Below are 16,863 nucleotides of genomic sequence, written 5' to 3'. Positions count from 1 at the left end.
CATGAGAATATTGTTCAAAGATCTAGTTATAAAGTCAGCGTGGTATCATCCTTCTGACTAGACTGCCAAGCCACAGGGTGTGCTCTTGCTGCACAAAACTCACCTTAAATGGTGGTGTTTTTTTAAGTCCTAGTGTGCTGGTGAAGCAACAGGATGCCTTTTTTCTTCAGAAAAGTCTTGCTTCTGTAGCTAAATTATGTTCCCTAAGTTTTGAACATCTGCAGCACTGTACATTAATGGAAATGAAGTTGTCCTCTATCTGTCTTCCCCTATCCCACTGCCAAGATTCACATTTACATTAGACAATCCACTCTCATCCCTAGACATAAAAATGTATACATTAATCAAACTCTCAGCAACACAGCTTTAAGAGCTAAGAGTTTGAGCTGTAGAAGGTGTTTTCCATTAAACTCACCCAACATTATGTCCTGAATTTTTGACCAACTGCAAATAATTTTTAACTCGTGAGAGAATTTTTCTTCAAATGAGCTTATAATATATGAGAAGTCTATAGAATCACTAAAGATTGTACTTTAAAAAAACAAAATCAGGGAGGAAAAATCCTCATTTTTGCCACAGAATTCTGTTTTAGTAAGAACAACTTAGGAAAGTTCATCTCTCTTCACTCCAGTGTGGCAAGCTATTTCAAAGAATGGTTTTTTGGTTCATAACCCTATCCTTTATCCATTTCTCTACCAAAAGCCTGCAAGACATGTTGAATCCTCCAGTTGGATTATCCCAAGAAACAATACTTCACATCACTCCAAACAAAAATGTCACAGCTTTACTACACCTATAGTCTAATACATAGAACCCATCTTGACTTCTTTTCCTAGTTGAAAACCACAAAGCTCACAATCCCTTCCCAGAAAGCAGATGTGTAGCATAAACTAAAAAGTGCTAGTATTTGCTCATCTTAAAATCCCACATTGTATATCTTATCCCCAAAGTGGAGAACGAATAAACCCTTAAAACATCCTCCTAGACTAAGTATTATGGAAAGATACAAGGATATAAAGCAAACACATTTTAACCACTGAGACCACCACCTGCCAGGATACAATTACCAAGTGCTTACTGCATCACTAAGTCAATAATAGGTGACTTATTATTTGTGCCGTATTGGCAAATAATGGTCAATGCATTCCAAACTATTTTCATTCTTAAGGCAAAAGTAAAGTTATAAACTTCTTTGATTTCTGATACTAAGAAAACTGTCAATATATATTCATCCACTTCATGGCATATTTTTTCTTGTGTGAGTCTAACACAATTTTTAATTTGTTTTTAAAATTTAGCCAGTGATGGACATAGGCCATTTAAAATGCCTATCTAAAAGCCATACTAAAAGCACAATATTCCTAAAGCCACCAACTACACCTAGGAGAAAAGACAGATTTCAAGCAGATCTTAAGTGTAGTGAAAAGTGAACTTTAGCAATTTTAAGGAGTTTGAAAGAAATTCCTACTAAAACATGCTAGGGTGCTCTAGAAGCAATTCCATGGAACTCATCAGGCAATTACAGGTAATTAAACACTCAAACAATTTAGAAAGCAACAGGAAATCAGAGCAGGGATGAAGTTATAATAAACAGGTATTACATTATCCTGGGGTTTCACGCAGAATATGTTACAATAATCTGGTTCTGGAGAGACAAAATCTACATACTGCTTAAGTCAAAGAAAAAAAATATATATGCAGCTAATTTAAATGTAATTTCCACATACTCCAGTTCAAAGGAAAGGTTTTCCCAGCTGTTTCCATTTAGTTCAATCTTATCAGATTTGCACTTCAGACAGTTATCTACCAATCTGATCTTCAGTTTCAGACACTTCAAGTGTATAACATAGTTCAATGAAGCACACAGCAAAATATTCACAGCACATGTAATCCATTTGCAATTATTTCAAGTACTCTGCTCAGTGACAAATACCAAGCATGAATGTTGTCAATAGATGTTTTCAGCACCCAAACTGAAATCTACAGATTTCAGAGATGGAAGAAAAGCCCCCACTCAGGAAGAAAAAGAAGTTACATTATGCATAAACCCCCAGATACATCAGTGTAAGGGAGAACCCAGGTGTTCTAGAGAACAGACTTGGTAACATAACCTGTTTTGTTAACAGGAAACTCATTGACAAGACAGTAGCTAAAATCCAAGCACCAGAGGACCATATTTAAGGAGTCTGGATTCCACAGCCAGTGCCCACCCACACCTTCCAGGACTTTCATTCACATTCTCCGAAGTCAGTCCTACTGACCACTAGCCAAACAGCTCACTGTGCAAATATCAAGTGTCTTGCAATGCAGGAGAATGCAGAAACTCTGTACCACAACAAAAAATAAAAAAAAAAAAAAGGAAATGGCAACTCAGGACAAACAGATGAATCACAATGTTGCTTTTACAAATTGTGAGAGCTTAATTTCTTTCAGAACTGGACTCTTCTACAGGAATGCTGAATGCCCTTAAGCTGACTATTAGCTGCTTTGGGAGGGTATGTTGAAACTTTTCAGACAGATTATTTTACTTGCTGATAATAATTGTTACCTGAATGCTAATTGAACTTAAATTTCTTCTGACCCAGGAGAATACTTAGCATGGCCCCTGGCTACTGTGGGATCTATATTTCCCTCTCCCTGGCTCTGACCAGTCTCCACCCTGCAAAACTAAACCACTGTTGATTAAAACATACATTGCATGGGAAAAATAAATTTTGAGGGGAAAATAGTTTATAATGTAAAATCTTTTTACTCAAAATATCAGAAGTAGCACTATGCATAAAGCTCAACATTTCCCAATTACTTTCCATTCAGTAGTATCCTAAAAAAGATTAAGATTAAGATCTTCCATTTTGTTTTCCAGGTACAAGGACCATGTAATATTTGCTACTAAATTATACTAGAAACATCCCTACTGCTGCTTGCATAGCAATTAACAACATGCTTGACAATCCCATGCTTTCAAATGTTAGGATTTCCGCAGTTTTATTAATGTGCCTGGATCCACTTGTTATGAAGGCAGATCTGAGCAGCTTAAGAATCTAATCCACACCAGAGTAAGATGATCTTGAATATTCTCCCTTCCACAGCCACCTCATGTCTACAAAAAGCTAGGCTAGCAAGTATACTTCCAATATTCAAATACTTCAAAAGAGCACAAGCAATAAAAATAATTTAAAATAAGTAAATAAATAAAGACAAAAGTGCACTATAAAGTTTCTGGCACAAGATTTCAAGGAAAGTTAGCAAAACAAGGCACAAGGCAAACACCTACAGGCATGATTCATGCAAAATCTTCCCCTCAGCTTCTCAGTTTAGACTTTGCTAAGTTCTTTTTTCAATTTGTGTGTGTTAAGATCTAAATCATTTTCATTTGCCTGATAAAGTTACGTTTCTAACCATTTTATCATGAAAGCAATCTATCACTGAAGCTTTTTAACTCAAGTACAGCTGCATTAATCTTTGATACAGCAAAGATCCTATTGGCAGAAGTTCATGATGTATAAAAATAATATCTTCCCATTCCTGACATCTTCTACATGGCTTTTAAAAGGAAATTAGAGCATGTATTGCAGTTGATAGAAAATCTTCTAACAGCTTACAAAATTCCTACAAAATCTACCCTTTATGCCAAAACACATTTATATATTTTTGATCACATATCTAAAGGATTATCAAATTATTTTTAAACTTATTTTCAGCTGTTATAACAAAGTGATTAGATGGAAGAAGATAATCGTGATTAAAATGTCATCATCTAATACTTGAGGTACATACGAGGTATTCCAACAGCATTTATTCTCTTCATATCTAAACCAGGCTGTTGCTAGAGTTTTGATGAATCTGTTGAGTTCAGCTGCCATGGTATCACAGTGACGTTGGTCTTTAGATAACCTATAGTCAATTCAATTAAAACTTCATAGCAATCACTACTTATCCATCACATCAAATTGCACTTAAAACTAAATTAGGAACCAGAGCATCAGCATAATGTGTTCTCTCAAGCAACACTGAAAACCTGCCATCTTCTACATCAACTAAAATCTCTGAGCAATTCTAAGACTTGCCACATTTTAGAACACACTGCAGAAATCCATTCCTGAGGTAGTGAATTTGGGTCATTGATGCAAAGCTTTTTTTCTGAGCAGAGAATACTCATAAAAGCCTGAAGATCCCACTTCATTCCACAAACACTTAAGTAATGGGGTGGAAGAGTAAGGAGGGTGTGGAAAATTCCTGCTGAAAAAATTCCAACTCCTGTTGCTCTTCCTTAGGGAAAATAATGGAATCATATGCTTTGTATGGGTACATGGAATATGTTGGTATTTCTCAATTAAGATTCCTTATCGAAGTAAGAGAGATGAGAAGACCAAGATGCTGCCCATGCAAGAGACACACACTGACTTCTTTATGAGGACCAGAATCCTCCAGCAAAGGGGTTTGGTAGAATGTGAAATACCATGCTAAAGAAATACCTGTGCCAAAAACTTCACCACTTAACCAGTGACAACTAACACAAGAAAAAAAGATAAAGAAAAAAGAAAGCAAGCTGAAGACCTCTAAGTTTACCAATAAAGGCAATAAGACAAACTTTCACAGTGTAATTTTTTTCCATCTTAATACTACTAATCAGCCTCTGCTGTATTTTTTAAATGCATGCATAAACCTCCAAAAACTGTAAGAGCTGCACATGACATGTTCAACCATGATTATATTTCACTGTGCAATACAAGGAGATGCTATCTCTGCATGTGAAAAATATTTGGAGTATTAGGGTTTAGGTTTCCTTCTTCCATCTCCCCGTGGAAGTAATACTTTGTCAAAGTCCACTATACATCTAATAGTTACGGTTTTGTAGTTTTATTGCAATATGTCATATTAGTATTTCCAGAAGATAAAGTATCTAGCGATTAAATGCACTGAAACATTGCTCTTGGTTTTACATACACCATCAGCTATCAAGAATGTGCTTTAGTCCTTTTGAAAAACACTGGATAGAGGAAGGAGGAACCAAGAATCAGAATCCCTTGAACAAGCAAATGGGGTGCATCTGTGGGCAGCGGTGGTGCAAGGCTCATACAAGTTGTTGCAGTATTCATTAATTTTCAGTTGTAACCTTTTAAACAGGTTGTGTGGCATTCCATCAATTTTAGAAAATTATCCAAGAGCTGAACAGTGTTTGAATCAGTCAGTGCAAGTTTATTTTGTAGTCTAGAACATTTAGATTCAGTAGAAAAATACTCCTAAGTACACGATGAATCTGAGAAGAACCACCTAATTAGTCCTCTAACACAAACTCCACCAAAGATTCAATGATTGACTACAAAAAGCAGCATCTTTCAAGTGCCAGAAATTTTGTAAATCGAAAGGCATCAAGGAAAAGTACAGAACCTATCCCACCTACTTTGTACCTTTTCGCCTTGGAGCTATGCTCATGTACATAAGCAAGGAATAAATATTTTTAATCTCTTCATGAGAGAGGAGGGAAGACCACAGTTTTTTCCTACACAGTCATGCATTTCAAGAAAATATCTGACAAATGAAAGAAAGCATGGTAGCATTTATGCTTTATGGATATGCATTCAATTCACCCATGCCCCTCTGAGTTTTTGGCACAGAGAGAGAGCCCTTCTAAATGAAAATGTTTTCTTTGGGGTGACATCACCTTCCCATCACTTTTTCAGAAGTCTTGTCTCACAACTGCATGTGAGCACCTCCAACATCCTGATGTCATTCATTTAGACAGGAGAACAGAAAGAGAACTTCTCTCTTTCGGCTGGTTTAATTGCCCCGACAGGATGCCAGGCCAGACGAGATGGTGCTTCCAGGTTCACTGTACTGTATGCATTTCTGATAAATGGGAAAAGAATAGATGACCTGGCAGAAGGCTCAGACAATAACATGTGATTTACAGGACATGAATGCAGCTACTATAAGATTTATCTGACAGCCCTCTCCGATAGTGGACTGTTGAGCATCCGATGGAATGATTTCTAGTCTAGAAAGTCTGCTACTGAGTAGCCATACACATTATTTATTTATTAGATGTTTTGGGTTGAAACCACTTTTAAATGATGCACTTCACAATGCTCAGCCATAAATTTAGTTTCAAACCCTAGAAGGGAGGTAGTGTTATTGGAATGTGTGTCAGACTGAATTAGGATGAGCAACACAATGCTTTTATAAAGTGGCCTTGAATGCAACGTCGATTCCTTCAAAAATGATATTAATGTCAAATAAGCAGGAACACTTTGCAGTAATAGTAAATGAAGGATTCTTTATGTTTTGATAGATTTATAGAAATGTAAGTACACACACTCTGAAAATGTAGCGTGTCTATCAAAAAACACAACTGTTTTTGTCTTGGAAAAAGCCTTTTGTCTGGGTCTCAAACCACCTGTTTCTCTTTTTATCTTGTGTTAAGCAGAAAGTAATTTATAAACATGCAAACACAAAAACATTAAATAAGGGGTTTTTTTCCATATGCCTAAATATATGAATTTTACACAAGAAAATAAATTAACCAGATGTCACAAATAGTTTCAGAGAATTGTACCTCTTGAATTTTTTAAAAAATTACTTCACCCATTAAAGAGCTTTATTTTCAAGATTTTATGACAAAATTGTAGGATATTATTATTCCATTTTCCATTTCTGAGGAAGAAAAATATAATTCATCCACAGATTTAAATGAATATTGGAAAAATGTTAGGTGTTTCAGAAAAACAATCCAAGTACATACATCTTATCTACAATGTTTAAAATTAATTTTAAGGAAGAGGTTATCATAAAAAACACTGAAGATTAATAAGAGCAATCTTTCAATTTCATAAAACGATGGCTGACAAATTTGTAAAGTTTTAAATCAAATTTTCAGATACTTACTTCATAACTATGCTACATTATCTATGTGATTAAAAACTGGCTTTTGACCTGATCTTTTGATCTTTGGCACTGCATCCTCTCCATCTCCTCTTAAAAATTAATTAAAATTTTAGCAAAAGGATATCACTTCATTTCCCACCCTATCTTGCAGGGAAAAAAAAGAAAATAAAAAGAAGGAAAAAAAAAGAAAAAAATCAATCAAGCTCAACCCCATCTCCTCCCAGTATCTGTAAAATGTCAGCTTGAAATTCAATTTCATATCTCTCAAGCTTTCATGTAGCAAAAGACAGTTCACTTCTTAACAAAATAAATCACTTCTGTGATTGCCATGCTGACCTCTTTGAATTAGGAAAATTCAAAGTGAAAAATGTAATTATCACCCCAGAACAATCTGTATACATCTGGAGCTAATTTTAGATTCATTCCTCACATCATTTTTCATATTCTGCCAAAAATTGCCAAGCTGCTATGTAACTTTAAAAAGACTTTGAGGTGTTTGTGACCTTACTGGTTTATTTCTACTGCTCCACAAATAACCACCTCAGCCTGTGCAACTTGCACCGCTAAGCAATCACGGTAGCTTCAATTTGATTAGATTAGCATTAAGTGGCATTGTGACACATATGACAAATAGATGCATTAGAGCACGTCATTTATTCCTTATCCTTTCCACTTCCCAAAACCAAACAAGTGACGTACACTACAGAGCACAACATGATTTTAAGAAAGATTAGATTACCTTACCCAAAAAAAAAAAAAAAAAGGGCAAGGTCAAGCACTAATTATTGATACAAGCAGCATGGATACCAAAAACTAATTTTTCTAAAGAGTAATACCAAGTTGTCAGACACATATTTAATACTTGGATTAGTTTTTACTTTAACTCATTCCTGAATGAACAGTAAAATTTGTTATATGGATTTCTCAGTAGCAAAGATTCTTTTATAATTTGAATCAGCTGCAAGTTCATATTCTAGAAGTTGCGAACAATGTTCACTTCCAGTACTGCCATATGTAAAATAACAATCTCTAAATTCTCTAAGTTCCATAAGGAATATTAAATTCCTTTCAGAGTAAAATGATACTGTATTTCCTTAGGAAGATGGAAAATAAGATGAGCAAAGTTCTGGTTACATTCATTAATAATAACCTCACTGGAAAATGTAACTACTCCTCACTAGTTCATTGTAAAATCTATTAGGTGTAATCTCCAGAAGTAATTGTTCTTACTGCACTTTATTGACAACGTAGACTATCGATTTTTCACACCTTCTATGATTCTTTCATTTGTATTCATGAAATGTCTATCAGCACACTCTAAATAAATTTGGCAATATAGGCACTAAAATGAATAAATCGATGTGAAGAAACATTAATTTTGCATTATCCTTATTCGTCAGGCAAGCAAACCATAGGGGTTGTAAATGAAGGTCAAAGGTTCTGAAATGGGTCAGAACCCTTGACCTCTAGACCAATACCATTCCCATTAAAAAAGGCTATTTTAAAGTTTTAAGTAGGGGAATTTACTACCAGAAAGGTATAATTTTAAGACACCAAAAGAAAGGCTCAATAAAAACAGGCTTCCATTTAATTACCAAAAAAAAAAAAAAAAAAAAAGGCAATAAAGCCCACAAAAAATCCAATTAATACAGCATACATAATTTTAAGAAAGTTCTTTAGGCTCTGTCTATTTTCCAACCACAGGAACAGGCAGTTCTCAAGTTCTTACATATCTAAAATCACATTGCCTTTAGGAATGTAGAATATCCTAGACTGATGACAACCAGGATTGCTTGCTTAAATTTTTCTCAAATCCTTAGTACTTGTCAAATCAATTAGGAATGACAGGATTTCAAAAGTATTTATCACTCATTTCATAACCTCTACACAAAAGGAAAAATTCTATTTATCCCAGAGGATTCAGTATACCTACTTGCAGGAATCAATCTGTTTCTTTAGCTTTAATATTTATTGATCCTATCTCATCTTACAAAAATGACAGCATAGAATTACGTAGGCACACCACCTTCAAGGTTATGTAAATGCTCAACAGCAAGGTAACAAAAAAACGCTTGAATAGACACAATTACAATTATTTTTTTAATCGAAAGGCCTTGCACATTACCTTTTTACCTATTACACATGAATTTAAATTAAAATTAAAATTTGAAGTAAAATTTTATCTGTAATTTTCATTGTGTTCAAACAGATTGATTTCAGATATTGTAACTTAAACCTCACCTGAGAGCAAAGGAGCATCACCAGCTCCACAACTGAACTGCTAGGTTTCATGCACATAAGACCTACAAAAGGAAAAAAAAAATTATACATAAATGCATGCTTATATGGCACCAGCTATTAACACAAACTATTTTGAAGGGCAATAGATTAGAAGTGTTTTGAGAAACAAAAGAAAACAAAAACTTTCATGCCACTTCCAGTTCAATTTTGTACTTTATCAGCACAAAATAAAAGTACATGTGTGAGAGGGAAATCATGCCTTCCATCTAAAAGAAGCAGCTAATAGTAATTCTTACCCCCACTACTCAGTTTCATAAACATTTGTATGTCAAAATGATCAGAAGCGTGGTTAACATATGTTATATTAATCCACTGTATCTACATTTTGCTATTTCTCGAAGGATTGGGTCATTATATATGCAGAGAAGGGAAATGGCTTTATGACCTCTGCTTTCTCCATTGCGCGTTCTCCTTTCAGCCCCCAGCTATCAATCAAGTTTCCATTTTGTTTCATGGCAGCAGACATCCCAAACACTCTTATTAGTACTTTGACCCTTAACCCCACACTAAACCTAAGCAGAAGTGCAAGCAGTAACCTATATTTTCAGTTGTTTACAAACTAATTTGAGTATAATTATTTGTTTTCTCATTTTATTTTGGGTTGGTCTATAACTGGGGTTTAGAACCAAAAATTGGTTTAATGTGTTTATTTTTGTCTAGACAGTTCATACACTCACAGTGATTATTCTGCTTTTTTTTTTTTTTGCTCATCCAATTTATGAAATACTCTTCTATCCACGTATATAACTATACTACAGTCAAAATACTTGGAACCAGATTCTCTTATCTTCAGAGAAAAAAAATGTAACTAAAATGGGATATTTGGTTCCTTAGAAAACAAAGCTTTGAGAAAAACTGCTTTTCTGCTTTTTCTTATTGTATGAATGAAATAAATTTGCTCACAAGAGAGCTTCCATAAAAATGTTTATCAGCTAAAATGATGCCCACATGCATAAACAAAAGTAGAATCCCATCTTTGAGTCTTACAAAAAGCAATTCATACACTTCTTCCTTCCAATTCTTCTTACCTCAAATGGTAAGCAAGCTAAAGTGCCACACTAAATAACTTAAATTAGTGAAGTTTAATGAAGTCTCAATTTTGATATCAGCAGTCTTTAGGAAAACACTTAGCAGTGTTTGATGCTCTAATTGTGTTTCTTACAATGCTTATATTCAGCATTACAAACAGGATGACTGTCCTAATCCAAGAAATGAGTAGTTTCAAAAATGTTTTTAAAAGAACTTTAATTCCCCAGGAAGAAGCTAGATCTGTTAGGGCAAACACAGCTCATGTGTGAGTGATCAGCTCAAGTTAAGCAACCAGGGGATTATATCATGAGTGCACTTATCACTAGAAGCTGCAACAAGCTCTTCTTGTCACTTCTTCAACAGGACAAAACCTGAAAATTTCATTCTAAAAATCAGTAGACAAAGCAATTTATATGATATAGCCAAATTTTGAGAAAATTGAAAACCCGGTGTTGCATTGCTAAATTCAGTCTTCCAATATGCACATTTTTTTTAAAAAATGAAGACATTAATGCCTCCATTGCAGAACTGAGCCTCATTTTAAGCAGAGAGAAACCCCCCAGTAGATAGAAAACTTCATCCTCTCAATCTTGACTGTTTCATACTAATCTTCCACCAGGAAGAGCCATGATCACTGTTCTGCACAGGAATCCCTATCTTCTCAGATGTGCCAGAGAATTCTCCTCCATACTGACAATGTATTTCTCTTACTTGTATGACTCCCTTCCAATGAGAAGCCAAAAAGCCAGAAGCAGACTCAGGTGGTGAAAGACCAGAACTCCACTGACACAGCTCCCAAGAACCCTTCTATCACAACATCCCAGTAAAAGTGTCAAGTCTCTGTATCCAACTCACTATGCTATATACTTTACTTTGTATCAAAGTGCTGACCCGGACACCAAAACTTCTCTTAAAGCTCACAAAACACATTTTGTACACAGCTTCTATGGGACAAATGGCCAAGAGAGCTGGAAAACAAAGGAGGATGGGCACAGAGGTAGCAGAGTTGGCAAAGATGAGGAGGCAGTGACCTCAGAGAGCTAAAGACAGAAGGAACAGGAGGCAGTGAAATCCAGTGGACAGAACTGTTTGGGAAAGCAAGAAGAAAGCTTCTAAATAAAGAAATTTTCAGTCTCCAAGGTAAAGCAAAGAACACAAAACCCCTCCTTTTTTAAATGGAAACTTACTTGTACCTTCTATCAGCAACTCCTGCCCATGGCTGCCCAAAAGAGTCCGGGAAAGAAAGGGAGCAAAATCCACAAAAATCTCTCTCAGAAGTGGGGCTGCTTTTTCCAAAGCATGCTCAAGCCTGTCTGTAATACTAGTAGAGAGATATATGTGATTAGCAATAAAAGAATGAAGTTACTGAAATTTTGTAAAAAGGAATACAGATTTTGACAATGTTTAAGTGATATACATGTGTAAGAAGGAATTAATTATCCAACACTCAGTATTTTCCCAAACCTTCATCAGTTATTGAAAATCAGCAAAAGGACATTCTTAAGTTACATGGTATCAGAATATCAATTGTAATATCAATAACACGAGCCACAGCACAGCTGTTCAGATCAATTGGAGAAGTTACCTCATATTGGAGGCAGAATCCTCAGGCACTGAAGAAACTGCAGGAACAGATGGCAATTTTGAATTAGATGATCCTCTTCCTACAAGGGAAAGTAATAATAGACAAATTAAATAAAAAAACATTCCAGGGTTTAGAAAAGCAGACCAGAAACTAAAGCCTTGAATCTGAGCTCTGAGAAACCATGGCTTTCAAGTGTTGTGTGAGGACTAGGTGAAATCCTCTCACCTCTTTGTACTTCAAATATTTTTTTTTCTTCCATAAGAGTCCTATTGCATTCATATTTACCAGATATGCCATGGCAAGTTTTCTTAATGTTGCTTTAGCATGGACAGAAAGTAATTCAAGGAAGCATTGTAGTTTCTTTTGTGAAGAAAATCAGACTAGGCAGCAGTGATTCCTTCTGGTCAAGAGCCAGGACCCTCTTTGAACAAATTTAATAACACACTCTAGAAGTGAATACAAACAACATCTTACACCTTTAATATTACTATAATATGCTAATATATATAATAATACTAATTAATAATAATATAAAGCCAAACGGTATGTTTTAAAGCCGTCTTCTTTGGTTAGTGGAAGTGTTCACCTAATTTCAAATAACTTGCACAGAAAACCCTTAATAATTTTGTCTAAAATTAAAACATGTATTTGTGTTAAATTCACACAGAAAGCAATGTGTGGGTATTTTCAATAGCCAAGCTGAAAATTTTGCAAAACTAAAACTGACAGAGGCAGCTGTGATAAAATTTTCCATTGCACTGCCAGTGTCATTAGCATGATGGCAGTGGTATATAACCTCATTTATGAGTTATTAACTTTGCCACATCAATTATTCAAAGGTTGATAGGGAAGACTGGGTCATTTATGTACCCTACACTTACAGAAAAAAAGCAGTTGTGTTATGTCAAATTGACACTATATGGCTCTCATCAGCACAGGAGGAATCTGTAAATATTAGATTCTGCTGTTCAGTATATAAAGAGAAATACAACCTCCATAGTGCAGTATGGATTGGTATTAGCAATGATGAACAGGGGGCAAGCAAGACAGCCAGAGACTTCACAGATATTTTCTGCCAGGATAGGAATGGTGACTCACAAATCTTACACTGCATTCCAAGCCATAGAGAGGAATGAATCTTAGCAGACAGGTTTCTGTGCATTTCCCAGGAGCATGACTGCTCCTAGTCCATCTGCAATCCTATCTCTTTCCACCCCGAGACCCTGTCCTATTCTCTTTCTTCTCACCTTGCCAGTTTCAGATTTTTATGCTGCTGGAAAGGAGAGGAGGGGGAAAAAAAAAGGAAAAAAGTCTGAAATAAGAGAGTTTAATCATTTTAGTTCTCACATCTATCTTAGCAAAGACGTGACCCTTCTCAGAACTATAGAAAAATTCCTGATGGTCCCACCTACAATGGAGTTTGTTAATTCACTTAAGTGCAAGCTGTTTCCACAGCTGCTGAGATCTTGAAACTATCTACCAAAATGTGTCCCCTGCAACTTTTCAAAGATTTTCAACTTGACTGAAGTGAAATAGATTTGGAAAGAGACGGCAAAGATAGATCCCTGAGATAGTGAAATATTTCTCCTGTCAAATTTCAAAATTCTGCTCCAAAACCCTGGCACACAGAGCTTCCTCCAAGTAATATCAAGGGTTTCTGAAGGGTGAGGGTCTTTTTGTTTTTCTATCCAGAGAAGATGGTTTTCTCCAATCTTATTTCAAAGGCAGCATAGAAACTAATAAAATAAATTAGAATATCATAACCATGAAAAGTTTTGCTCTCATTTGTTTTTATTTCTTAAGAGATAGGAGATATCTTTGTCAATGTGATTAATTTGTTCTTTTCATAAATTCAACCTGAAGCTCTTATGATGACTGCTGTATGGGTATGATAGAATCAGAAGGAATCTGAGTGGGCCATACAGAATGAAGAATAAGAAAGTGATGAACAAAGCATTAGCTGAAAGCAAAGTGAAATGTGAACCTACTAGGCACTGTATCTTAAATAATTTATCTAAAAAAGACTAATCAAATATATATTCCTGAAAGTTTCAACAGTGATAGCAAGATTTTGTAAATGTTCTCAGTATTTTCACAGATATAATTCCATTTTTTTTAACAGCTAATTTTCTACAGTCAAACCACCAAAAAGTATTTGGGTATTCCCAACAGAAAAGCTGTCAAATGATGTGTTGAAAATTAGAACACAGCTTCCTGCACAGAAAAACAAAGCCCATATAAGACAACAAAGCCACATGATTCAGTGGTTTGTCATTTACTTAACAGCTAAAATACTTCCTTTAATTTTTATTTTTTTTATTAGGACTTTAAAACTACTATGTCATTTGTCATGAGAAACCTTATATTTAAATAATTTGACTGGAATACCCAGCTTTCTCCCTGAAGCCCAACATCCCTATTCTCATTTAACAAGTCCCTCTAACTTAAAAATACTCCAAAGTCCACATGTCCAGAAGTGGATTTACAGGCACACACTGCCCATAAAGGGAAATCAGCACACTTATCTGGGTAGTCCAGCACAGCACCAAACTGAAATGGCACACAAAGCCTTCAAAACAAGAAAGTCCTCTCAACACACAGGTTGTGGAAGTAGCATGTCTTAATACAGAAATGCTCACATGCTTTTTACCACAACTAATATCTGTCACCAGTAACCCACTACTCACTGGGTATGGTTATATAGTCAATAGTACACAAACTAAAATCCTAGCCTATTAAAACAAAGATCACTTTAGCAGGATAAAATAAGACTCAACAGTGAAGCACAGCAGCATGTGTTTTTATATTAAATGAGATAAAAATACCTTGCGCAGTATTTGGGCCATCAGCAAAATAACTGAAGGAAAAATTAGGGAAAAATAAAATCAAGGGAAACATCTGCAAGGACAATGAGAGGGCATAAGAGCCATCATGAGGCTAATAAAGACACACTCTTAGTCTAGGCTAACTTGGCTTTTTTGCTTATTTTTTCGGGATGGGTTGGGGCTTTTTTGGTTTTCCATTTTTTCAACAAAACTGGTAAAAATACTTTGAGTGGCAGGTAAAGGAAATCACTAACAACATAGGACATGAATATTTTTTCTTCTTGGAATAAAAAAGAATCTGCACAAAACAGATGAGGTATAAATGTAAAACTGAAATTTTGAATATCAACTTTTAAAAATAAACACAAAAAAAAAGCACTGATAATTTGAATTTAACAAAGCATAAGGCAGGCATCTATATAAACTGATATTCTTCTTTAAGATTACATAAGGATATTTCTGGTCTGAATTTCTTCATGCTTATCAACATCTAATACCACATTCCAAACTCAGATACATTTCACTAAAAGGGGTGAATCTCAGATTTATCCCAGCTGAGAATTTCAGGGTTCTTTCAATGGGATTAGGCATAGTGATTTTTGCATGCAGATTTTGTTTTGTGAAAGTACATTTTTTACTTTATTTAACTCAGAGGAAGCTTTTTATTACACTTTTTTCTGCTTTTAGTGAAAAAGATGAAAATACTTCAGTAGCATATTTTCATCTACAACACACATGTGGGTAAGTGCAGTAGCTACTTCAAACATGTGGAACTAAACTGACTTATCTCTTCCTTATCCTTTCACTGATAAACTGGCTCCTTCAAACTGACAGTTTTACAGACATTTGCAAGAACATAAAAGAAAATGCAAATAGATCATCTGTCTAGCACCCTTACAGTGAAACCTTATTGTTTATTCAAGGTCCCCAAGGGTCTAAACAAATAGTGTCTCAAGCAATAAAATATTGTTTAAAAAGTCCTTGTGCAAGATCCTCTTGCTTTTGAATGTACACTCACAAAGTGCATTTGGCAATGCACAAGCAGTATATGATAATTTACTTTGTGAGGAGAAGGAGATGAGGTATTAGAAAAAAAAAAAACAGAGTTGAATTAAATAACCATGTCTCTTAATTTTGTACAACAGACCTGTCTTACACCAGTGCCCTTGGTGGAAGAGGTATTCAGTAAAATAATAAGTTCATTCCAAAATACACTTCTGGGGCTGGAAGTGCACAATGCAAGACTACAATGAAAGGTTTTACAAGCTAATATAAGGGTTCTGTTACATAAACACATCTGTAGGCTAAAGCAAAACAGATTCCATGAAACAATGGTGAAAATTTCTCTTAAGAGAAGTGGCTTTAAAACAGTTTTTATACTGACACAGTATCAAGCCATTTCCATTGCGTATCATCAGAATCTGAAATTTTTTAAAGTGCCATTCTGCTATGGTAACTAGCTGTCAACTACTGTCACCATTAAGCTGGAATTCTCTTTGAAATAATTATTATAATCCAGTGAATTGCTTGAACAACCTCTGCACTGATGGTAACTCACTTCATGATCATTTTTCTTCCTTTAGCTTGTCGTCTGCTAATTTATTTTATTGCATGACTTCAAGTTCATTTTCACCTATGTATAAAAATCAATGAATACCATTCATCTTTGCAAAACAAGCCAACTGCCACAGAAAATTTACATTTTCCTAAGTATTCGACTAGGATTCAGCAGTCACAACTCCATTTTTATCTGCTGTTACTGCTTATCCTCGTTTTCTTCCAAACATTCACTTCCTTTTTCACCTCACTCTTTGACATGGCCTCGTTTACAACTTCATAATTTGGGGAACAGCTTGCCCAGAGAAGGAAAAATCCTGTAACTAATTCTGTGTGGCTCAAAGGCAAAACAAACGAAACTCAAAGAACTTCAAGCAGGAAGGGGAGGAGGCAGGCAACAGAAACTGAGTGGAACTTCTCAGTGTTTTTCTACATTCAGAACGTCAGTAAGGAAAAGAGACAATTCACCCCCGCTTCCCTCAGACTTTTCATATCCCCTCTTCATTAAAATTGTATTTGAACAACCATTTGGAAACTGAATAGTGAAAGCCTCAAGACTGCATTCTTTGGAGTGAAGCACTAATAAAACACATGTGAAATCCTTCAAGCACATAAACAGAGAAACTCAGAGAATGAGAGAAAACAGTGGGAGTACAAACTGCAAAATATTTTAAAAATTCT

At 35.2% G+C, this 16,863-nt stretch overlaps 1 protein-coding gene across 3 annotated transcripts in view; it reads right to left on the bottom strand.

Moving 5' to 3' along the window:
- Positions 1-16,863, bottom strand: part of LRBA (LPS responsive beige-like anchor protein) — a 367,953-nt gene that overhangs the window by 260,479 nt on the left and 90,611 nt on the right. For 2 of the 3 annotated variants that reach the window (XM_058837408.1, XM_058837411.1), the window contains exons 32-34: positions 11,801-11,879; positions 11,403-11,536; positions 9,127-9,188 (exon numbers count right to left, since the gene is read on the bottom strand). In XM_058837408.1, the coding sequence (XP_058693391.1) occupies positions 9,127-9,188; positions 11,403-11,536; positions 11,801-11,879 (275 nt within the window). The remainder of the gene's footprint in view (positions 1-9,126; positions 9,189-11,402; positions 11,537-11,800; positions 11,880-16,863) is intronic. The other variant, XM_058837409.1, reaches the window with a different exon arrangement.

This window comes from Poecile atricapillus, chromosome 4, assembly GCF_030490865.1.
Source record: "Poecile atricapillus isolate bPoeAtr1 chromosome 4, bPoeAtr1.hap1, whole genome shotgun sequence".
Taxonomy (NCBI): domain Eukaryota; kingdom Metazoa; phylum Chordata; class Aves; order Passeriformes; family Paridae; genus Poecile; species Poecile atricapillus.
Note: the sequence above shows the minus strand (reverse complement) of the source record. Positions and strands in the feature narration are given on the sequence as shown.